General features: G+C 46.1%; 1 protein-coding gene across 1 annotated transcript in view; it reads right to left on the bottom strand.

Moving 5' to 3' along the window:
* The window catches only part of EFNB1 (ephrin B1), a 130060-nt gene extending 107232 nt beyond the window's left edge, over positions 1–22828 (bottom strand). Inside the window, exon 1 of the mRNA XM_038417098.2 lies at positions 22193–22828. Coding sequence (XP_038273026.1) covers positions 22193–22317 — 125 coding nt within the window. The 5' untranslated portion in view covers positions 22318–22828. The remainder of the gene's footprint in view (positions 1–22192) is intronic.
* Between the last annotated feature and the right edge of the window lie 1371 nt (positions 22829–24199).

Here is a 24199-nt window from a genome sequence, read left to right as displayed (position 1 = left end):
TCACTCTGAGCTGCTGCACAAGAACGCAGAGCTTGAAAGGCACAGCTGTACGATGGGCTCTCCATTGACCTCTGGCCCAGCAAAATTATCCTGACAGGTTGTAGCTGCCCCAATTATTTCAGCAATTAGTTATAGACGACAAACTGCTAAAGGTGGAGAACAGAAGAGGGGAAGAGTCCTATCTAAGAGCATTTTGTTCTGGATGCACATGCACTGGTGCACACACGATCAGGACATGTCTCCTGAGTTTATACAAAATAAGAATAATAGAAGTTTAAAAACAAAACACAGCTGAAGGGGAAATTCCAGCCACCTTCAGCTCTTAGCACCTCCAAACTACTTCCTGAAACTTTAACCCAACCAGGCCTTGCTTTCCACAACAGCCTTTCCCTCATCAGCTGCTTCGGCCTCCGATCACACTGAGAAAGCAGCTCTTTGTGTGTCTACCTGGGAAGGTGGTGCGGATCACAGGACATATACAATAACCTCAGCCAGGCCCTGCTGCCACAGCAGTCTTCAACATCCAAGACACTCGTGCTCTGCAGCACATGCACACACACCACCCCCCTCTGCCATTTCCTCCATCAGCCTCACTCCTCCAGGTACAGCTTGTTCCCAGCTCTGCAGGGATTAGGAAGAAGAGCAGCTCCTTTGAGGCTAGGATCAGAGAAAGGAGATGAGTACAGCACCTAAACTGCCTATTCCCCAGCATCACTTGAACAGCAGCCTTTAAAGTGGCAGGGCTGCAAGAAGAGGTAGAGAGACACAGAAAGGAGCAGCAACTGCCTACGTTGTAGGCTTTAGATGTTAGAACCCCCACCAACGTTCAGCTTCTGCCTTTTTCTGCAGCAGTCAACAAGAAACAAGCTAGAATCCAGACTTCTACTGAGAGGTGAGTTGTTCAAGCTGGAGTTTAAAAAATAAATAAATAAATAAAATAAGTTGAGCAACTCTGCCCCGGACTTTCCTGCAACGCAGCAGAGCCTCTCAGTCCTGACGCACAACACTTCTTACCATTGGAGTCTCACACTTCTGAACAGATCACAAGTGCGCGGCAGTTGCATGCTCTAGACCAACCTTTATTACCATGAATTTCATTTCACTCTGACCCCAGTGGTTCCCAGAGGAAAGAGGCTGTTCACTGATGCATTAGCCAGATCAGCCCCTCCCCACTTCAAGTAAGATTTTAATTCTTTTTTTATTACTTATTCTAAAATAATTGACTAATTGGCCGAGCCCCAGTTGTGCACTCCGAGTGAATTCCAGGTTCACTCTTGCATGAAACATTTATTAAATACATCAGAGCTAGAGATTAGAATAAATCAACACCAGGCAAGCCAGAGAAACTGGGTGGTGTCCTCCAGGAGTAAACTCCAAGGGATGGAAACTTCCATTGCACCCAGAGAGAGGAAAGCCTGAGATTAGTCCCAGTTATAGCCCACAATGCACTTCTGCCCTGAGTAGGAGTGTATTCGAGTCAGATCAAGTACAAAATACCTATTGTGCAGGCTAAGCAATGCATCTCAACCTTGCTCTACATCTTCTACCAATCCAGTTCCTGTTTTTTTTGAGTCCAAAGAGTCTGTTACAGAGAAACCCACCCTGGAGTACTATGAAGTGAGATGAGAAGACGATTGAAGCAATCTCATGTAAGAAAAAGAAAGAAGAACAGAGGGCAGGAGCTCATAAGCTCTGCACTGGCAGCCCATCAGATGAAGGGGAGCCTGAACTGTCCTTTTATCCAGAGGTGGAAGTAAGCCTGTATACCCCGTCATGGGCAAGCAGCAGAGGCGAGTTATATGGGCTCGTAGCTCCAGCAATATTGAGGGCCCAGGGGCCCGGCTCCATCAATGTTCGGGACTGGGTCTCTCCCCTGGTCCCCCCCTTGCTGCCCCCACGTGCCTCCCTGGGTCCCAACAGAGCATCCCTCTCTCTCTCCCCTGCAGCTCTATGCTGCCGCCTCCCTGCATCAACTGCCACCGCAGGGTCCTAGTGCCCCCCATATACTACTGCCAGGGCAGGCTGCCCTTACCCTGCCCTTCCCCCACAGACCCTTTCATTTTCCAGCAGGACCCTCCAGCAGTACAGCAGCCCCCCTGCCTGCCGTCACGGCTCCTGCCTCATGCTGGGCAAAAGGCAGACCCATCCCCCACCTCCAGTGAGGCTACAGTGAGAGGCAGCCCCCACCACCGCTACGGCACCCACCACAGGGGAGGCAAGGGAGATTCCTGGACCTGAGAGGGGCCCTAGGAGCACGTGCAGTGACAGTGGTGGGGGTCAGTGTGCTGCCAGGGGAGAGAGGGGGGCCCTACCCCACAGCTCGCTGCTGCCCACAGGGAGAGGGATGGGGGGGAGTCCTCCTCTCTGGCTCCAGTCCCGGGGCCTGCACCCGAGACCTGCCCCACCCCAGACCCCATATCCCCAGCCAAAGCCCTCATCCCCCCACAACCCAACCCTCTGTCCTAGCCCGGAGCCTCTCCAACACCCCAAACCCCTCATCTCCAACTCCAGCCAGAGCCCTCATCCCCCCCACACACCCTAACCCTCTGCCTCAGCCCTGAGCCCCCTCCCACACTCCAAACCTCTCATCCCCAGCCTCACCCCACAGCTCTCACCCCTCCCATCCTCAAACTCCCTCCCAGGACCTGCATCCCCTCCCAGAGCCTACATCCTGCACCCCAATCCCCTGCCCCAGACCAGGGCCTGCACCCCAGACCTCCTCCCCCACCCAAACTCCCTTCCAGAATCTCGGGCAGGTGGGGGCTGGGGGAGTTGGGGGGGCAGAGTTTGGGCAAGGGTAGGTTCTGGGCACCAACAAAATTTCTACAAACCTGCCACCCCTGCCGGCAAGAGCCAGTGCGCCGTACCAGGGCAGACCGGCTTCCCCAGGCGGCAATTTAAAGGGTCTGGGGGGGGTCGCAGCAGTTGCTGGAACCTGGGGCCCTTTAAATTGCCACCAGAGCCTTGGGGTAGCAGCGGCAGGGCTCAGGTGGCGATTTAAAGGGCCTGGGGCGGTAGAGGCAGCAGGAGCCCCAGACCCTTTAAATAGCCCCCAGAGCCTGCCGGAGTCCTGGGGGAGCGGCAGCGGGACTCTGGTGGCTATTTAAAGGATCCGGTGCTCCCACTGCCTCTACCACTCCAGGCCCTTTAAATAGCCGCCAGAGCCCCACTGCCACTATCCCAGGGCTCCGGCAGCAGGGCTCCAGGGACGATTTAAAGGGCCCTAGAGGGTAGTGGCAGCTGGAGCCCCAGGGCTCTGTCGGCAATTTAAAGAGCCTGGGGTTCTGCTGCGGTAGTGGCTGCTAGAGCCCTGGGCCCTTTAAATTGCCCCCGAGCCCCAGGGCTTCCAGCTACCTCTGCAGCTGGGAGCTCAGGGTCTGATTTAAAAGGCCCCAGGCTCCCAGCTGCTGCTACCACAGCCCTAGCCCTGGGCCTTTAAATCCTGATTTAAAGGGCCTGGGGATTTAAAGGCCCAGCCTCTTCTGACAGAGGCCACGCCTCTTCTGGTTGAGCTCCCAGCCCGTTTCCTCAGGACTCCAGAGTACCGGCAAGTTACTTTCACCCTTGCTTTTATCTCCGGAGGAACCCTCTTTTCACATTTGTATTGCACATAAAAATAAGAGTTGAGCAAGCCCAGCACAAGTACAGCCCACACAGACTCGGTGCCTTTCAAAGGACAGGAGTTCATTACTCCTCACAGCCCATTTCTAAAGGGCGGAATCTAGCAGGACCCCCTTTTCAATTTCAATCCATCATCACAAAACTTTATACAGAAAGGAGCTCTCACAAGCATGCACACTTTCTGGGGCTTTCCTGCCCAACCCCTGCCAGGGGCATGCTTCTCAATGAACAGCTCCAGATAGGGAAACAACTTTGTACAAAGCTCAGGTGGGGAGAGAGAAGCTTGGTTAGTGCATGCAGTAGCTTCTCACTGCACAGCATGCAGATTTTTTTCAGCAGTCATTCTGGGTCTAGCCAGCCCGAAGGGAGACAAGCACAATACCATATAATCTCTATTTTAGAGATGGGAAACTGAGGCACAGATCAGCAGCAACTTGTCCAGAGTCACAGGGAGCCCACGTTACAGCTGGGAATGAAATTCAGCGGCTCTCAGCTTCCAGCCAATAGACCATGCTTAAGGCCCTACTTGAAACACGGGATGATTGTCAAAAAATTGCAGGTGACTTACAGATGAGCCATGGAAAAAAATCACGGAAAAGTAATAACGGACCTTATTATTTGCAGTAATTTGGAGAAGGGCTGAGAGCAGGAATTCCTGCCGTCAAAACTGTGGTGGAAGCCTAATATTGCGGAATCCACAATTTCCACATTATTGTGAATTAATTAGGGCCTTAACCATGCTGCCTCATTTAGTGTGTTAGGAATGTTCCCTGTAAAGGCAGACTGCTCTCACAGTCAGTTCACCTATTTATTATTAGAGAGTTTTTCAAAGGGGCTATGGTTTTCCTAACCCCTAGAGGCAGTGAGCAGAGTTTTCATCCAGGAGGAGAGAAGGAAGGCAGTCCCATGTCCTGGCCTTGCAGGAGGCTGCCACCCCCTGGCTGCACTGCAGGCTAGCCTTCCCTCTCCTTTGCTTTCCTTTAATCCCAAACACTGCAGCAGACCCCTTTTGGGGGAAATGTAACGAAATACCTGGAAAGTTTCACCCACCCGCTCTTTGCTCCCTGCTGTCAAATTTAAAACATATTTGATGCTCATCAAAGGAGAAACATAACCTGCTCCCTAATTCCAACATGTTTACTTTTGGGGCAAAGAAAAAATTCACACACTGTCACTCACCACATTTTCCCTCTGCTTACAGTCTACAGCCCTGCAAGTGAGAGCTGTCAAAAACCTGCATAGGATGAACTGTATATGCCCCATGGAGTGAGGCTTGAGGTAGAAGGGCCATATTTCAGTCCTATTACTCCCCTGTGCACATTGGGGAGTGAAGCCCCAGCACACCAAAAACAAGGCAAACCTGTGGCCCAAAAGGAATGGAACTGCTTTAAAGTTAATTCTCAATGGCAGAATGGGAGTATGACCAGTGAGAGGATACGACTTATGCCAGACACCCAAATGGAACACATGTGGCAGACCAACAACAGGGTACAAAGCAAGTCTAGAAAGTGCTGACCTATCTCTCAAAATAAAAGCCATGATGCAGCTCAGATTGGTAACATACCGCACAACTAGCCAGGACAATGAACACGATTAGGTGCTCAACACCATATCAAACTACGTAGATTCAGGGGAGAAATGGACATTTGAACTGGAAGCTGGTTTTACCAGGAAGGGAAAATTGGATGGAAGAGGAGATCTAGATGCCTGTACCTGAGACAAATGCCCATTCTGAGGAAAAAGATGGAAACCAGGGCACTGCTCCTCTCTCTGGGGCACATTAGATACTGCTGGATGCTGAGGAGGGGAGAAAACGGACCTTAAGACCCCAGGCCATCCAGACTAACCAGGCCATTCACTTAAGAGTGCAACTAGCTAAAGCTTTAACAAGACACCCATATAATGTCATTAGTTGCTGCAGGATGCAGTCCCAAAAGGCCTCTCTGCACCTGCAGCAGTCAAAAATGACTCAGCCCCACCAATGATGCTTTGCAGAAGAAATGCCAGTCCTAAGAAAGCCCTTGCCCTCCCTTTGCCTGAAAAATGGTTTCTGCCCAGGGCACTCCTGCCCAAGGAGCTGCTTCTCTCTTCATTGGATGTGCTTCTACTAAAGCATCCCTTGCATCTTGGCCTACCCCAGGGCAGGACCTGCCCCAATTGCCCCACCACCATTCATGTCCCAACCAATAGCAGTATGCACTCACCTCCGCTACACTCAGGCATTCAGTTCCTGCTGGGCCCCTTCACAGCTTAGGCCAGGCTAATGAGCCCATGAAAGCCTCTGTCTTTCCCTGAGTAAACTGTCTCCTCATTAGGATTCCAAAAGGCTCCAAAGTAAAGGAATTTTCCAAAGGGGCTTGGTTCTTAAGCAGAAACATGAAGCAGTGGAAAAAGCTCGCTGGAAGTCCAGCAAGGCAGGAGTTTAGGGTGGAGGAGAGCACAATGCATATAGCAGATTGAGCGATCCTACAGTGCCCATTAAGAAAAAAAATGTAATACATTAGGTCTTTTCTGTGGACTCTTTCCTAAACCTCTATTTAAACAGCTAGAGTCTTGACATGCACGTATAAAACAGATATGGTCTGTAGTGCCCACATGTGTATAGATAATATAGGCTATTTCTCCTGTTCATTACACATACCCAGGCTAGCTCTCACTGAGCTAGCATGAGTATAAATAGCAGTATAGCAGCAGCAGCAGCTTGGGTAGCGGAGGCACGGCTGAGCTAGAGTACAAACCTGCCTGAAACCAGCAGCTATGTACTCTGCATGGCTCAGCTGCACCTCCACTGCCACTACCCTGGTTACCACCATTATACTGCTTTTACTCATGCTAGCTCAATGAGAGCTAAGCTGGGTACGTGTACACGAACACGGGAAATCACATCTCTAGCTTACAGCATGGACACAGCCATAGACACAACATGACAGGCTGAGCACGTCACATCCTTCCACTACCTGCCTCAGACGAGACAATGGGTAAACCCAGGAGCTGCAATGTAGCCACAGGGAGAGGCAGCGTTAAACCCTCCCTCTGTGTCCAGTGAGCCATCCCACCCTTTCCTGGGTGTACAGCCCCCACATAGGAAGGAGTAGAATAGCAGAGGACATTCAAAGAATTGCACTAACATTTTATTACATCTAAACTGTATCTATTACTTGACCAAAGACATGAGACTAAGATTTTTTTTAAACTTATCCATGATTTTCTTTGCAGCCCAGACCCAAATATAAATCCAGCCCTGCACAGAAGATATCAGACGGATGCTGCAAACATGGCTTCATGTGGGCCAGAAAATGGAGACAGACTCATGTGGAAAGAGCTTTCTCTTCATATTGCTAGGCATTGAGGTGACAGACTACAGACCTCACTGATATATGCTGCAAGAGGGCAAAACAAGTACCCCAATAATGTGCATCTTGGACCACGGGGAATGGCAAAAAGACATGCCGGACTGTCTCCAGGCCCTGTTGCATGGAGACAGGACCACTATGAGCTTTTGAATTCTTCAGCTGGCGCTAAGCAAGAACGTGTGCGTATATATATATATATATACACACACACACACACACACACACACACACACATATGGGGGGAGGACAGAGAGGGGCATGACAAGACACCAAATAAATCTGGCAGCATGTGTTGAGCAGCTGAACACTCCCTCGGTCTGAATGCGGGAGGGTACAGTCCTGGCCATTCAGAACCAGACAAATGAGCACTCAGCAAACAGATGAAATTTAAAGACCATAGCCAAGGCAAGTAGAAAAGCGGCTGGTAATAAGATTTGCAGACACCTGGAGGGGTACAGCTTGTCTTACAGCCCAGGAATTCAAAACAGAGGTAAGCTCTAATAACCCTGGGATCCAAGAGGAGTGAGTAATCCAGCACCCCTGACACTAAGACACTGCATGAAAAGCAAAGTCACAGGCCACTAATCACAGACCTGAGATGGGCTCTGAAAACCCTGCAGAAAAACAAACACGCTAGTAGGAACAGAACTACCAGGAGGTTGGACCTTTGTTCCCAAAGCAGCTTCGCGCTGCTTGCTGGAAGCTGGATTTGTACAATTTATATAACACTTCAAGTAGGCATGGTGCTTTAAAGACCTCTGTAGTGACAAGTCTGTACTCTGAACAGTTTGCCATCTTCAGTCAATGTAACACAGAAAGGATGAGGCAGCACAAGGCTAAAACAGCACAAGGTCAGAAAAGAAGCTCTTTGTAGGAGTGGACACATTTTATCAGGATATTTTTATATTCAGCTTTGGGGACAATATGGTCTGTAGATTGGGCTAGATCTCATTGTACATCAGAAAGCATCATCCATGGCTCCTTGCATGGTCAGCACCCAAGAAGCCAGCTCCAACTCTTCCCCAAACCCACAGATACAAGGAGGCATCTGATGGGCAATGAGACACAGAAGCACATTGGTCTCTTCAGTTTGCTGTAAGTCATGAGGCTGTGTGAAAAGTATAAAAATCTTTCTATATTTATGTTGCATTTTACATTTGCAAGATGGATTCTTCCCCAAAGATGATAAAGCCTCACTAGCCCCTTCCCATCCTCTCCCCCAAACACAAAATACACCGGCCTTGAGCCAATTCTAAGCTGTGCCCCTCTCTGTTCAGGCCTTTTTTAATTTACATAATCATGTAAAAATCAGGAGGCACTTACTGTCTGCACCCTGGGTCTTTGCTCAGAGATGGCCTTGGAGCAGATGCCTTTGTTAGATTGCCTGGCACTGTAGCTTCAGCCTGACTCTGCAGTGGACTGCTGACCTGTAGGGAGGGTGTTCAGTTATGGGGTGGGGGCCACGGTCTGGCAGCAATAGTTCTATCTGCAGGTCTCCTGGCGCCTGCTGACTCTGCTTTTGTACTCTGAAGTTCTCAGCTGTACGTGTGAAGAAGAAACTAGCAGTTGTGAATAACAGAGCAAGAGAAAGAAAGTAACAAATCCCCAGGATAATGAGCCTAGAGGAGGGAGATGGTGGGCTCTATCTGAGAAGGGAGCCTTGCTTTTATTGGAGAGGCCTAAAAGGGTTATAAATCCTCAGATTCAAAGGCAAACTCAAGCTCTTTCAAGTCTGAGGAAGGCCTGGGATGTGTCAGCCGGTGAGGACTAACCACACTGCGTCCCCTGCTGAAGTGGCCTCTTCAGTAAAGCTGTTCTGCAGCTTGGGATATTACACTCAGATCCTTTCCATATGCTGCCCTTGCGGCTGTAGACAGGGTACCGCCTTAATCCCGCCCCTGGCTTCCAGGGGAATTTCCCCCTGCACAACACAAACCATCTCACACTCTCCCCTAAAAGAGAGGCCCACTATCCCATAATCCTGAAAATGCCAAAAGATGCCTAACAATAGCCAAGGGTCCCCCTTTGCAAAACTCCAGCCATCATACTGCTTTTTAAAGGGGAAGAGTCACCATTCCACAGATCTCACTTCAAACACTGCATCTAAAATTGCTTCTTAACTCCAGGTGGGGGAATGGACTTATACTAAGGCTTTGTGGGAAAACAGCAGGTCTCCCCTTTGTGTTCAGTTGGGTTACTACAAGAAAGCTAAACAAAGGAATTGCATCCAACCATTACAGCAACTGTATTTACAGGCAGACATCCTTCAGTGCAGTTCTCTCAAGCCAAATTGGGCACTCATTTGTCTTAGTGCTGCTGTAATGGGGAGCTGAATGTCTTCATTTAATAGTCTCTCACACACACAATACCATACATGCAAACACACTTTAGAAACCCATTAAAATAATGAAATCGGTAGCAAAAGGAATGAAACGTGAAGTCTTGCACTCATATTTAACGTGTCCAACCACAAACAGACTTCTCAGCTTTAATGAGAAATAAAATATGCAAATATTCAGTGATCAATACTAATGGCATAAGTGTATTTATAGCTGATAAGCGGCAAAGATATTTTGCTTTTTCTGAAGTACTGAACCAGAAACTGTTGCATAATTTAAAAAAAAAAAAAATCAAGCAGTGCAGATCATATTCTCCAAGGTTCAGATGAAGCTGCAAAGAAGAGACCTTCAGTCACTACAAAAAAGGAAGTAAAGTCCTTTACAGCAGGAAAAATACATTCACATGCTCTAGATAGCGAAGGAATGTGTCAGGCTCATTTCTGTCTCTTCCATTCCTTTCCCCAGCCACCTGAGTTAGGAGCTCAGCCACCAGGGGGTGACACTTGATCTGCTCTTGAAGAATGCATTCCCCAAATCACTACCAATGATATTCTCCAGAGATAGAGAGGATTAGCTTGTATAGCACCTTTCACGTAAATCCTGTCCCCAATCTCTTACAGTGGTTAAGCATTAAGGACAGAATCCCACTCCACTCTGGGGTGAGAGTGAGAGGCTTAATATACGGGGTGGGGGAGAGAGAGAGAGAGAAATTTTACCCTGTCCAGACCTGATATCAGTTGTTAGAAAATACATGCATGCTGAATATTTAGTATACCAACTAAAGGTCTGAGCCTCTTCCCCTTCACCCCGCAACCCACCACCACACAAAAGCCACCATTACAAGCAACACCCAGGCTTAAGAATCTACCCAGTCTGATTTACACAGTACACAAAAGCCCCAATATCTTGCCTCAGTAAGTATTCAACTCCCTCAGCCAAGGGAGGAGAGCTCATACTCAAGCGCCCAAAACACAACTCTCCAAGTAACTATATCCTTGAATAAGCTGAAAAGGGAGTTTGTTCCCCAATACTAGAACAGCAACCACCAAGCCAGTCAGTGGGAATCCCAACTGCAGATCACGTGACAGAATGACACATTTTAAATCCTCGTGTTACTAGTTTTCACAACTTGGTGCAAATCCGCTTTTTCCATAATATGGAAGAGAAAATACAACTGAAAAGTTTGTGATGAGAGCAGCTTAGGCTCCTGAAATCCCTCAGGATGTTTGTTTACACGGATGTTTTGCAAGCCACCAGCTAGCCCATAAAGCTGCATCTCAGCTCTGGGATTTCAAGGGGTGGAGGGAAGGGGCTAATAAATAAAAAGGAAAAATAAAAAGGGCTTGGAAAAAAACAGTTTTGGAGCAATTGCTCCAACACCCTTCCAAATTGCTACACCACATGCTAACATTTCATAAGGGTTTTTGTGAGTAGCAGTCGCTCTGACATGACAGTATCACAAATCTAGTTCATGCTTTATCATGTCAATATCTTGCAGTATAATAAGTTGCTTGTTAATTAGTCAGCCATGCCACACAGCTACATTGCTGGAAGAAGCCTCCTGGAATTGTGGTTGATTAGTTTCCAGTTGTTCCTTTGTCCTTTTTCATTTAAACCAGTAAGACAAATATGCAAGCTTTGCCCATCCCTATCTTTTACTGCAGAAGGGGAACAAGACATCAATTCAGTAGCCAGGGACACAGTACACAGAGCCAGATGCAGATTTGCTATTCTGAAGGTACTAAAGACAAGCTAGCAAGCAAAGTAAAAAAGAAATCCAGTTTGTTACAATTTCATTTGAAAACAGGTTTATCTTATCAGTATCAGGGTGTACGTATTTGCCTTTATGTAGCTCCCTACCCTGATAGTCTACGCAATGATTTGTTCACCCATCGACTGGTATTTCCTCAACATGGCACAACCTGGCTACTATCCAAAGCAAGCACCACAGACAAAAGCTGACAAGACTGCTGTGGGAAGAGGAGAGAGAAGACAGAGCACCTGTGAAGGGCAAGCCGCAGTCAGGAAAGGTTATTCCAAGCAGAACAGACAAGCCAGGGTTAAAAATAGCCTTTTTTTTTTTTTTTTTTTTTTTTTTTTTTTTTTTTAAAGTGCAGCTGCTCAGCTCCAGGGCCCTGGCGGCCTTGCCATGCTGACACCTGAATAATTCTATATCCAGCTCTGGGGAGTAAATGGAGAGAGCTCCGAGAACAAGTACACTAACCAAAGCAAAGCCCTACCTGCCACCACCATAACTCTTGAGCCTTGCTTACAGCAGCATTTTTGTTTAATGCAGAATAGCTATGTGACTAACACTGCCCAGGCACTCAAAAAATCAGTCCTAGTCTCAGTTCTGTCACAAACGTCCAGGGGGCCACGGACAAGTCATTTAATCTCTGTGTCTCAGTTCCCCATCTCTAAAAAGAGGATAACTCTTCCTTTTTCTCATCTTTTGTCTTGTTTTAGACCACACTCTCTTCAGGACAGAGAAAGGGTACGTCTTCACTATCAATGTTGAAGCAGTGTCGTGGCAGCGCTTTAACGTGGCTGTGTAGTCGTGGCTCCAGCGCTGGGAGAGAACTCTCCCAAGGCTGTAATAAAACCACCTCCCCAAGGGGAGTAGCTCCCAGTGCTGGTGCACTGTCTACACTGCCACGTTACAGCGCTGAAACCTGCATCCCTCAGGGGGGGTGTTTTTTCATACCCCTAAGCGAGAAAGTTTCAGCACTGTAAAGTGGCAGTGTAGACAAGGCCAAAGTCACCGCCTATGTGTTTGAACAGCATCTACCATGAAGGACCCCGATCTTGGCTGGGACTCCCAGATGCTGCTATAATGCAAAAAAATTGTAAATCTTGCTCCAAGGGTGGCAAAAGTGGCAACACAGGGGCTGGGCCAGTCAGCATAGACAGGACAGATGTTCAGCACCACCTTGTCTCACCCCACTGGGATCAGGGCAAGATAAAAACATTTATGCCCTGTCTGCCACTCTGACCAGCACTTCTACTGCTGGAACTGCATTGGTGCTAGTGCAATAGCAGGCAATGTTAAAAACTGCTCATGTACACACAGCTTTTAAGGCTGTCCAGTAAATAGCAGACTGTGCCCTTCGTGCGAGGCTGTGGACTTCTGAGTCTCAACTGTAATGACCAACACAGACAGCTAGTGATGAAGCTTCACTAAGAGAATGAGTGCCCATTAACGTGGACAGTCCCCTGAAGGATTGGTGTGGGAAACAATCACCCTTGCGGAGCTGCCTTGTGACCGAAGAGGCTCAGCTTCTAAAACTCAGTCCCTGATACTCTAGCACCTCTGCCAAGCATAAGGTCACAGAAGGCGGCTTTTTTGTTTTTGTTTCTAAAAGAGTTTAGATTCTTAGCCATACAAACTTTAGTAAGGTCTTGTCTACACATGAAAAATAATCCAGAATAAGGTAGTGTGAGAATTTAAAGTGGATTGACTTTCCTGATTGACTCCAGGTGTAAATGCTTTTCTCCCCACCACAATACAAGTGCCTTATTCCAAATTAACCTGAGAAGTGGGTTGATTAATTCAGAATAAAACATTCTTACTCCATGGAGTTAATTCAGAATAGCTAATCTAGAATACCTCCCTTTGTAGACAAGGCCTAAAAGAAATTAAAGAAAGGGGAAACAGACCAAAAAAAGCCAAAAGGAGCTAACCTTCTAGAGGAAATAAGACAAGTATAATAAAAGCACCACCACATCACTGCATCCTTGCCCAGATGTGACATGATGGCTACTCCTTCCAATTTCCTCCTATACAAGGAATCATTAATTAGACACAGAGTGGATTTTAGCTTTGTTTCTCCACACCCTGCTTCAGATGCCATATTCCAAATAGCATGTGCTACTGATCTGTACAAGACGTTTCTCCACTAGGACTCCTGCACTTCTTAAGCAGATTTGCTTCAAAGCACCAAGGCTTCTTTGACTCAACACTTTGTAGAAGGGCTATTCCGCTAGATATTAGCAGCTCTGAAACCTTTGAAGGAGACACTGAGACAACACTACCCATCTGAGACACAAAAATCCTATAGAATAATAGTGCTGTCTCCAATACATAATCAAAGACTTTTAGAGAACTTTCTAAACTCCACTCAATATTAATCCCATAAAGGGGCAAAAAGCTTTAATTAGACATAGTTTGAAATGTTAGCTTTGGTCTTCATAACTAACACAATGAGGATAGGTCTCTTGCAGATGAGGTCTCCTTATGGGAAAAGGCCTACATGATGTATGCTAGTATCCACACGCCATTCCATGGATACACTACCTGCATCTGCTGTGCTATGCCTGTTTTGGACAAGACTCATCTTCTGTTTACTAAACCGCTATGTAAAGTGTCATGTATATCTGAAATGCTGTATTTAAAAAAATATAAAGGGTAGAGGATATATTGAAGTCACTAATTCCTTCAGATCAAATATGAAATGGGACCCTCTCATCTGAAATGTGGAAAGAGAAAAAAAAAAAAACACTCTCCCAAAGAAACAAAAGCTTTGATTCTGTCATAATTCCAGACAGTGTTTTAAGGTACTTTAGCAGCTGTTTAGCTACATGAAACTACAGCTTCTTTCACAGTCACCCCATCACAGCTTTTTTTTTTTAAGGAAGCAATTAAATCTGTTTTATAGAATCCAGTGGTATTTACACAGCTACTGCAACAGTCGCTGCTTCAAATTCAGTTACTTTTTTTTTTTTTTTTTAATTTTCTTAAGTCAACAGAAGAGTCATTCCCTAAAGACATTCAGTGAGCTCTGGGTGCTTCTTCCCTCCTGGCAAAGGCACTGAGAAGGGAAACAGGACTTAGAAAGAAAGCAGTTTCCCTCTTTCTCCGAAGTTGAAGGTTACATTTATTCATCTCTCCCCTGAATAACGCCAAGACATGCCAAACTTGTCATATCCTCACTAGGATGAAGAGACAGGCAAAGTGTAATGAAAATCCCCTCCATCGTGCACGAACACAAATTTATGTAGATTTGCTACAAAGTAGTTAGTAGACTGTTGCACCCCTATAATCGCAACACGCAAACAATGTTCTGCTTGCACTTTAAATTGAAGCTAGCCAACCTGGAAAAATGCACTTTGAACAACCCTGCACAAAACTGAACTAGCATTATGCTCAGAATCATGAGGCCAAGCTTATATCTGAACTATTCGAACCGAAGCATGCAATGCTCTGAAGCCCCTTTTCCACCCTCGTCTTCCTGGCACATTTGAGAACAGTTCTTTCATTCCAGCAGGAAACATGAACCAGGATTCAGGCTGCCCAGCCCCAGTTAATCCAAACCAGTCTTTGGAGATTAAGAAAAACCCTTCAGATGTACCAGTTAAAGGTGCATGCATGCTATAAGATCAGTTACGCTGCCATCTGGATATCCCCCACTCAGATTAGCAAGGAACCACAGCAGATAACAGCCAACTACTACCAGCAGAATCACTTTTATTCAAAAAGAAGGCTCAAAAGGTTCTACAACCAAAATACATTTTTAATTAAAAATAAGCAGCATGTATTCAATATTGCTCAACTCCTTATACTGTGAAGCGCCTCATGCACCCCCAGTATGGTAATTAAATTACATCTGCTCCTACAAGTGTTAGCCCACTGATACAGAGCTCCAGGCCAACTACTCCCATCAGAAACAGCTTTCCCACAAGCACTTTGTCCCTCATAAAATACATTTAAAAAAAAGCAGAGAGACACCAGTCTTCAAACCCAATGCTTACAAAATTAAATAGGACACTGTGATGTCATTAAAGACAGAATAAAAATACCACAAAGGATAAGACATTTTTGTTATTGGCAGATTTTTTTTTTTAATTTGTTTTTTTAAGACAGTAATTTTCTTGCTACAAAAAGCTAATAAGTGAGCAAGTCTAGGAGTAAAATTTTCAGGGGGGAGGGGAAGAAAAGCATAGTAGGTTATAATCAATTCTTAAAAGCTACATGGATGATGTGTCCCATTTCCCTCTCCTCCCTATTAAAATGCTTTCTGGAAAGCCAAATTCCAGCCTGAAATGAATTTTCCAAACCATATTTTATTAGGAATGTTTCCTTTCAGCATTCAGCACAGAAGCCCACCAGGGTCAATATTTCTCCAAGATTACACTCATGAGATTTAAGATTTAGTCAGAATTTCTGCATAACTCCAAGTTGTCTAACAATAGTACACCCCAACCAACGATCAAAAACACTATCTATTAAATAACACACAGTCTGATTAAATCATTGAAACCACACTTCAATTTTTGTCCCCCTGTAAACTCAGAAAACAGTTTTCAAAGAACGCCCTTCAGAGATGATGGGATAAAATTAGAACCACATTGGTTCGTTGAGCCCCCTGTAGAACAACTCTGCTCACTTCCAATGCAAAGCTCACTTAAAGGGGCACTAATCCAGTCAAAGTTTGTCCGAAACGTTTGTTGAATACACATTAAAAGCTCAAACCCACCAAAATCATCATCATATTTTTCAGATACACATCCTTATCCTGCATTTTTCACAATACAAAATACAGCAATATGTGCTAGTGCAAAGGCCAAAAATGAAACTGACTAGAAACAAAAGAGAATTTTTTTCTGCATTTCTCACTCAACATGAATGAAGTAAAATATTTGGCACAGTGGAAAGTAAATTATATGTCTACATGAAAGATTTAAAAGGCTAGGGCATTTTGTGTCATCTAGAAGGAAGTTCCCGTTCTACATCCAATATTTAACTCAAGAGTGTTCACTTAATTCCAAAGGGTAACCACAGCTACTTCTCTCACCCCACGGAAGAGTCGGAAACCTGCTTGTGTAACAAAAATAAAATTATAAATTCATCCTTTATATGAATAGTAGTGGGTTGCCAGGAGAAAAGGGCATACAAATACTGACATACTTTAAAGTGACACTATCAAGTTCAGCCAATCTAAAGTGTGATACTTTTTTCCTTGTATTTTAGAAAATTCCAGATGATATTTTTAAAGGCTTTCACTCTTTCTTCTAAAAAGAAGTATTAATTCTAAGCACTGTTAAGTGCAATTGGATAGAGAACTGATAAGGAATCACTGCAGTTCTAAGTTTCCAAGAAGCACAAGAGAAAACATTTTTTGTGTTTCAAAAATCCTAGTGAGTGGTCTTTAAATGCATCTACACAGAGGAAATAATTCTAATGTAACAAAAAGCAAATTGTTCATTTTTATTAGGTTTGCGGGGGATAAAGTGTGATGGGGACTATGTATCACCCCACTTTTTAAATATGCTTATTCAATTGCATTTGCTAGCTAGAGTAATACATAGCGAAAAGGGGGACATGTCTAATTGAACAGAACTTACAAAAATCAAAAGCACAAGATTAAAAAGTGTAGCGTGTTCTGTTTGGTAACCAGTCGTCTCCAACCCCAGAAGAAAGCAACAGAGAGGGGTTCCACAGATTTAGTTGTGGCAACCCTTGAAAAACCATAGTCCGGAAATTAGGAATTTGATTTTCACATGTGTATTAAAACACAAGAGCAAGAGAGGATATTCCACAAGGGTCTAAGCCCTAGACAGAATTTGATAAACTTCACTGGTATCCACAGCCGCCTTCTATACAGAAAACTTACAGTGATACTAGAGATATGGTGATCTGCTCTATCTAGTAACTTTGCAAAACAGAGAAGAAATGCTGTGAGACCAAGTACCCTAAAAAACTCAACCTATCCATAACTAGAAGACAGAAAACCAAAAACTGAACATTTTCTGTGTGGGAACTCTATCATCATGCAGAAGTTCCATATTCATTTCAGCCTTTCACCACCACTGAATAACCAGCCAATCTTTAATTCCTATCTAGTTGGCGCTACTTCAGCAGGTTAATTTGTAGAGGGGAAGAGAGAACGAATGATTTTCAACATTGCTCCCTATTCACTCTGGTAAACCCTAGTACACGCCTGGCAATGGAGCTGTGCTTCTGTCCTCACCCAAGTCCTGCACTCTACTCTGGCTATTTAAAAGGGAAATTCTGCTGACACCAGAGACCTGCTAGCAGAAAAGTGAAGAGAAACAGAAATATGAATATATCAGAGATATAGGTTCTACATAAGCAAGTGTTCCTACAAACTTTAGCTTCTGAAATCCATACTACAGGAAGTTTGAAGCAGGACCAACAATTCCACCATACTCCAAACAAATTCCACAAGCATCAATGAGTGACCATTACCCTCCAATGGATAACTATTCCACATATTCATCAAACCTTCTGTATGGGAAGGAAAACAAGGATCTTTAGTAAAGAGGATGTCTCCAAATCCACCCACACATTGATCTTCATAAGCAACGAAACATTCTTTTAATTTGACCTCTTTCAGTGTTACATTCTAAGGCAAGTACTGTAACAACTTAGACTACAAGGGCAACCAGTTTTCCTGTGACAGCTAGGCACTCTGAAAATTCATTGCCATATGCTTGCTTTTGGGTGGGGCATTAAATTAAAGAATATCATACTCCAAACACGCAGAGTAATTATTTGTAAAACTCCTCCCAACCTTGCAGGCATTAACAATTTAACACTAAAAACAATTTAATAAGTCAGGTTTGTCTACTCAAAGTGTACATTTTACATTACCCAGATATGGAAAAGTACCAGAAATGCAGCTCAAAGGTATCAGCTAACTCAGAAAAAGACGACTCATCACATAATGAAGGAGGGAGTCTTTTCTTTGCTTCCTAGCACAAATGAGAATGGCAAGCTCTCTGCACTAAGGAAATGGCATCTTACATCAGTCCCATGCCAGGTACATCCACCTATGACTTCCCAAGCTAATGCAATCAGTTACAAATGATTTCTAGAGCCACCCTTCCCTCCCCACCTTTTTTTTTTAAAAAAAAAAATAAGCTGAGGTGGTCTCTGGAACCAATTTACTTTTTTTTTTATTCCCCTCAAAGCCCGCATGATAGATTTACAAATGCAGATGGTCACTTCTTGGGGAATGGGGCTCCTCTTGAGCTCCAGGCCCATGACGGTATCTTCAAAGGGGGGGGGGGGGAAGAGAGAGGGAAGAATCTAATAGAGGCAATCATTTACTGGGATTTTATTGGCCAGAAAAAGTCTCTTTCCTAGTCTTTCTAACTTCTCTGGATCAGAATGGGAGCGTTTACATCCACATTTGCATGCTGATAGCGAGATAAATTGGTGTTTAAGTGTTAGTGTCCAGCTGTACAGGATGACCAAACTGTTTCAAATTATTTCGTTTTCCCCTCCCTCTCCCAGAAAAGTCAAACATTTGATTGTTAAGAGATTTGGAAAGAAAGTTATCAAGATAAAGCCTTTTTTTTTTTTAAATTGAGACCGAGATGGGGATAAGATAAACTCTCAGATTTACAAGATAAAGTTCAGCAAGACTGCTACCAAAAACATCCTGATGTAATCGGTCCCAAAATGCCTACATGTCATTAGTACCCAAGTTGGGTTCTTAAACATCTTTTAAAAGCGTTCAGTTACTTTCTAATCCAAACATACATGCTGGAAAAGTAACTTTCATCATTAATATTTTTAAGTTAAGAACACAATTGTTCTGGGATTCTACGGAATGTATTCTACATGAAGTTGTAAATGCTACGATACAATAAGGACTTGAGGGAAAAAGGAGTGAATGCTGGAATCCCAGCAGATATATAAAGTAGGATTTGAAGGAAGTGCTTAAATCTGTCACCCTACCCTCAAGATAAGGGTTGTTTAAATTCTGGTTGTTTCAAAAGCTTTTCTGGTAACAGAATCAGTACTATTAGATTTCAGAAACCAGGGATGTAGAAGCAAAGATTTACTTCTCTGTTCATGTTTTAATGCAAGAAAGATTCCTTCCTCTCAGAAATCTTCAAAAAATATCTACTTTTTTAACAAGCCGTACCAGCCTTTCCACATCAAAGTACACCAGTACTGAACTGGTAAGACAAAACTATTAATCTTTAATTTACAGGCAACTCATGTCTAACAGCCTCTGGGTGCCTTAAATATAAATGAAAAACAATTTACCAAGAGGCAACATGTTCCACTAGGTTCTGAACAACAAACGTTTCCAAACAAAGACATTTACAGAAACAGATAGGAAAGTGCCTACCACTTTACACCAAGTAAAACAAACAGGCAACAATAAATTTTCCAGGAGCAAAGGAAGACCAGCTTTTGACTCAGAAAATAGTACTTCCAAGCCATTTTAGAATCAAGGACAATTTGAGGATCTGCTCCAAAGAAGCAGGCAGATGAGCATATCTGGTATTTTATTAAAGTATATATAAAGAGTAAAATTTCTACAACTAGGTGTAATGTGTTTACCATGTCTGTGTATCCTAGATCACCTAAAGATGGTATGTGCTACTAGGTGCCAGCCAGAGGCATTATTAAATAAAGGTTGGCACCAAAGTTTACAATATTCTCTTGTGAAGCCAACTGATATCCCTGGATGCTGGCTCCTGTTGTCAATGGGAATGCGAACTGCAGGCAGAGGTCTCCCTGGAACCAGCTTGCAGAGTTCAAGTAAATGATAGAAACCAGAGGCTAGTTTTTAATATTTGCCCATTGGTCAAAATGTGTTAAAAAATCCTTTACAGACTAGCACAGTAGGGGAGGAAGGAAAAAAAAATGGAGAGTGGGCCTAGAGTCAATCAGAACCTAGCACAATGGAGAGGCAATCTGTGCCGTTCTAAAGACAGGGGTAAAAAGCATAGATTACTTTTAGATGATCTAATAAAGATATCAACAGAAATCCTATTCGCAATAAAACTTAAGTCTTGTTAAGACTGCAAATAACTTGATGCATTCCAAGATCTCATCTGTATCTGCAAAAGCAGCCAGAAAGTTGTAAGTTCACACATTAAAAAGAGAAAGAAAGAAAGAAAGAAAGAAAGTTCTCATCCAATTTTTTGTGAAAAGGGAACATTGTTTTGGCATAAAACTGACAGAGATGTGATGAGGTTTTGATATATTAACCTCCAGTTCTTTTGCCTCTAGCCCAAGTTTTCACAAAACATATGAATTGAAAGCCATCTGCTGGCAATTCCAGACCAATACCTACAGCTTAAGTAGTAAGATTATCAGTAACCTATTTTTAACAAGCAAAAAAAAAAACCAAACCCAATCTCCAAATATAGCTATTACATTTTACAAGTAACTGGCAAAAGAGGGACACTAAAATTTGGAATCCAAATTCAACTTGAAATCCCTTGAGCGCCATTAAAATTTGATTTTGTCCATTCTATTTAGAAATATTCTAATACACTTAAAGGTTCAAAGATCTGGAGAAAGTCTGCATGACAAATAAAAAGAAATGTACCCCACTGCCATGCCACTTTTGCCAACACCGATTTCCCCTGAGAAAAGGGGGGGGAAGGGGGGAAATCTTGTGGAAGTGTGGTCATAAAACTGCAAAAAGAAGGAACAATTTGGCTAATGTTTTAAATGCAGCCAGGGAATCCTCGTGAAATAAAAGAGACACTCCCACAAAAATATTTGAACAACAGCAATTAAGTGAGATGCAAGATTTAAAAATACAATATTTCTACACCACTTTAATTGGGCACATCCAAAAACTGGAATATTCTCCTGTAGAAAAGTAATGCCTAGAGCTTGGGACTGAACACAGACTGGCATAAAAGAAACAGATGGGACTCCAATATTGTACTTCTTGAACCATTTGAGCGGAGGGAGAGAGATGTTCTTCTCCCACTGTATTAACTGTCCCACCAGCATGAATTGAAAAATCAAATTAGATAAGTAAAATCTTCTTTTACTGATATATTGTACATGCTTGTTTCATATTAACATTGTTCCTAAATAAGGGACCTATGGTATTTCTCTAAGAGGCAAGGGCATATCAGCAGTCTTTCCACCCTTCTTCAAGAAGATAGTCAGGGGGCATCTCCCCCAGGTTATGATTGATTAGAATAGTAAATGCATTATTAGGACCGTAAGATTAAGTAAATAGATGTAGCTTTATAAAGTCAGATAGCCTAATAGAGGGGGTAAGGGAGAATAAAAGTAAAAATTTGTGTGTTTAAATTCATCTAAGAGAGAGAGAAAATGCTTCATCAGTGATCACTTCGGGCTCTTGCCTCGCCCTATAAATCATTTATGTCCATTTGCGTATGTGTGTGTTACCTACGGAGTCCCCAGCGGGATGCCTTGCCAGTTTCCTAAATGGGTTTCCGTGGACGAGATGAAACCCTAGATTATCCAGAGCTAGAAAAGCTAATAAAATATTCATTTTAGTCTATTTAAAAACCTGGTGCATGTCATCTTCCCCCCTCTCTAAACGCTAGATCAAGGCAGAGCTGTGTATTTGGGGGAAAAGAAGAAATCAGACACAATGGGGCCGGCCCTTTAGGCAGGATCGGCCAAGGGGAGGCAAAGTCCGCGGGAGCAACGCTGAACTCCGAACCACGTTACAGCCCAACGGGCCCGATTTAAGCACCGGGGCCCGCTTTAAACTTCTGGAATTTCTCTCTCCTCCCACGAGCTTCCCCAGCAGATGCAGCGGAGACTCCAGACGCGTTCGCCGGACACTTCAAAGGGCCGGGGAAGGAGGGAAGGCTGCGCGGCGACCCGCAGAAACATGACAGCTTCGTCTGCCATCCCGAGCAGCCGAGCCCAGCTCGATCCGCGCCCCTCGCCCGGGGGAGAGCACCGGGGCAGGAGCGGGCAACCAGACTCGGGGCGAGCTCAACCGGCTCAGAACGGCCCTCGCCTGTCGTGAGCTGCCAAGGGATTGCCTCGCCCTGGACGCCAGCTCCTGCGCCCAGACCAAGCTGCCATGCCCCCTCCCCGGAGAGCCGGCCCCTGGTAAAAGGAAAGGGAGACGCCCGCGGCGGCGATGGGGGACCCGAAGATGCGGCACGTACTTGGGGTTGGCCGAGCTCCAGGACACCGGCTCCAGGTTCTTGGCCGGCGCCGCGAGCCGGCACATGGCGAGCAGGACGCCCAGGAGCCACTTGCAGAGACTGGGGAGCCCCTCCGGCAGGGCCATCTTCCCCCTTGCCCGGGGGCGCCGGGGCCGGGGCGCCGCTAATCCTCCCGGTGCTGTAAATCCTGCCGGCCGCTGCCCTGGTTCCCAGCGGTTTCACGCTCCCATCCCCTGGGCTTGGCGTCCCCCGGCAGCAGGGCTCACTCCGCCCGCATCCAGAGCGCCCCGCGCCGCTGCGACGGCTCCCCCAGACAGGCTCTGCGGCACGGGCTGTTCGCGGGGAGAAATCCGTCCCTCTCCCGCACGCGCTAGTCTCTCCGAGCTGGGGCCCCCCGCGCCTCGCCCCGGATTAGCTCCTCAGGGTCCCCTCGGCGGGAGTCCAGCTCTCCGCGGGTCTCCCGGCTCCGCTGTCGGGTCCCGCCAGGCTCGACGCGCCCGTGCACTCCCGGCTCCACACTGTAATTCCACGGACCCAGCCCGTCCCGTCCCGGCGGCTTAGCGCTTCCCCTCCCGCTGCCCAACTTGCACAGCGCCTCCGCCCGCCCCGCCACTCTCTGTACTCCCCAGCGCAGGCACCAGCAAAGCCAGACCCCCCCTTGCCGACCAATAGCGACGCGGGATAGTGGGGCCTTCGCCTCTCACCCCGCCTCTCAGGCTGAGAGGGGCGGGGCAGCCCGGCCTCTTAAAGGGAGGTGCAGCCGCGGCGGCGCGTGGGGGCTGCTAGCTTGAGGCCCTAGAGGGGCTGGCCCAGGGAGCGGGAGCGGGAGCGGGCGCGTGAAGTGACCGCTGGGGCGGATGTGTGCGGCTGCCGGCGCGCAGAGCTGGGGTTGGTGCATGTGAGGGAAGGGGGCAGCGCGGTGGTGCGCGGCTCTAGGTGTGAGGAATGCAGAGGGGGGATGAAGCTGGGGGGGGGGGGGGAGTGAATCAGCTGCTCTGGGGCGCTGTAGCCTTTGCAGCCTGGGGATCCTTGTGCAGGACTTTGCTAGGGCCCTTCTCATAGGCCGAGCCTCTCCCTGCTCTGGAGACTGGTTGAGCCAAGAACCTTGGCAATAATTGGGGGTAGGCGGCTGCTGCGCTTCACGAGGGATTCTGGTTCCAGCTCCTGGCTCGGGCGCTCCCCCTTGCAAAGCGAAGTGTGTGGGGACAACACTGGGGTCTGGAAAGGAGAAGCCGCCCTGGGTACAGAGGCTTGGTGCACCCAGATAACTTAAAGCCCCGGCCCGAAATGCTCGCACTCCGTGCAGTTCTTAGCAGGCGGGGAAAGAGGGCTCGCTTCGCTTTCAAGAATTGCAAGAGACTCTCCCTGTTCGGTTAAAGGAGAAGCGCGGAGTGAGAGTAGGGCTGCGGGGCGAGCCCTGTTTGCAGACGGAAATGTCCCCCTTCTCCTTATCTGATGTACAGGCTGCTCTGTCTCTGAGCCACTCGACAGGGATCTGCAGAGCGCTTCGGAGGTGTTGCAAGCAGTGCTGCTCTTTGAAGAGCCGGCTGGAAGAAACTGCGGAGGGGTCCGCTCTGCGGTGGCCCCTTCTTTACTCAGCAGCTCTCCCGCTTCTATGACGTTCAGCCGTTTCTTTCCCGGGGCAGGCAGCGTGGGGTTATTCTTTCCGTGCTCCCTCATTCCCTCGCCACACCCTGGGAATAATTCCGTTACGTTTCTGCGTCTTCTCTACTGGTGTAAAACTAAATACAACATTTTATCCACAGGGTCTCAAACGTTACTCCCTCCCTGCTGAATCACGGATAGTAGACGTCTTCCCATAAAACACGATCGTCCTGTTCAACACAAACAAAATAAAAGTCCGAAAGAAGTTCTAGAACCCCGCGAATTGTTCAGCTGTTTCCTTACGCGACATCTTTCTTTCTTTACATACCATTGACGTGTCCAAGACAACCTGCTTTTAAAACGGGGAGGGGAGGGGGGAGGCGTACCGTGTGTTCGCATTAT

The sequence above is a fragment of the Dermochelys coriacea genome, chromosome 9 (genome assembly GCF_009764565.3).
Source record: "Dermochelys coriacea isolate rDerCor1 chromosome 9, rDerCor1.pri.v4, whole genome shotgun sequence".
Lineage (NCBI taxonomy): Eukaryota > Metazoa > Chordata > Testudines > Dermochelyidae > Dermochelys > Dermochelys coriacea.
This window is presented reverse-complemented; position numbering and strand designations above follow the sequence as displayed.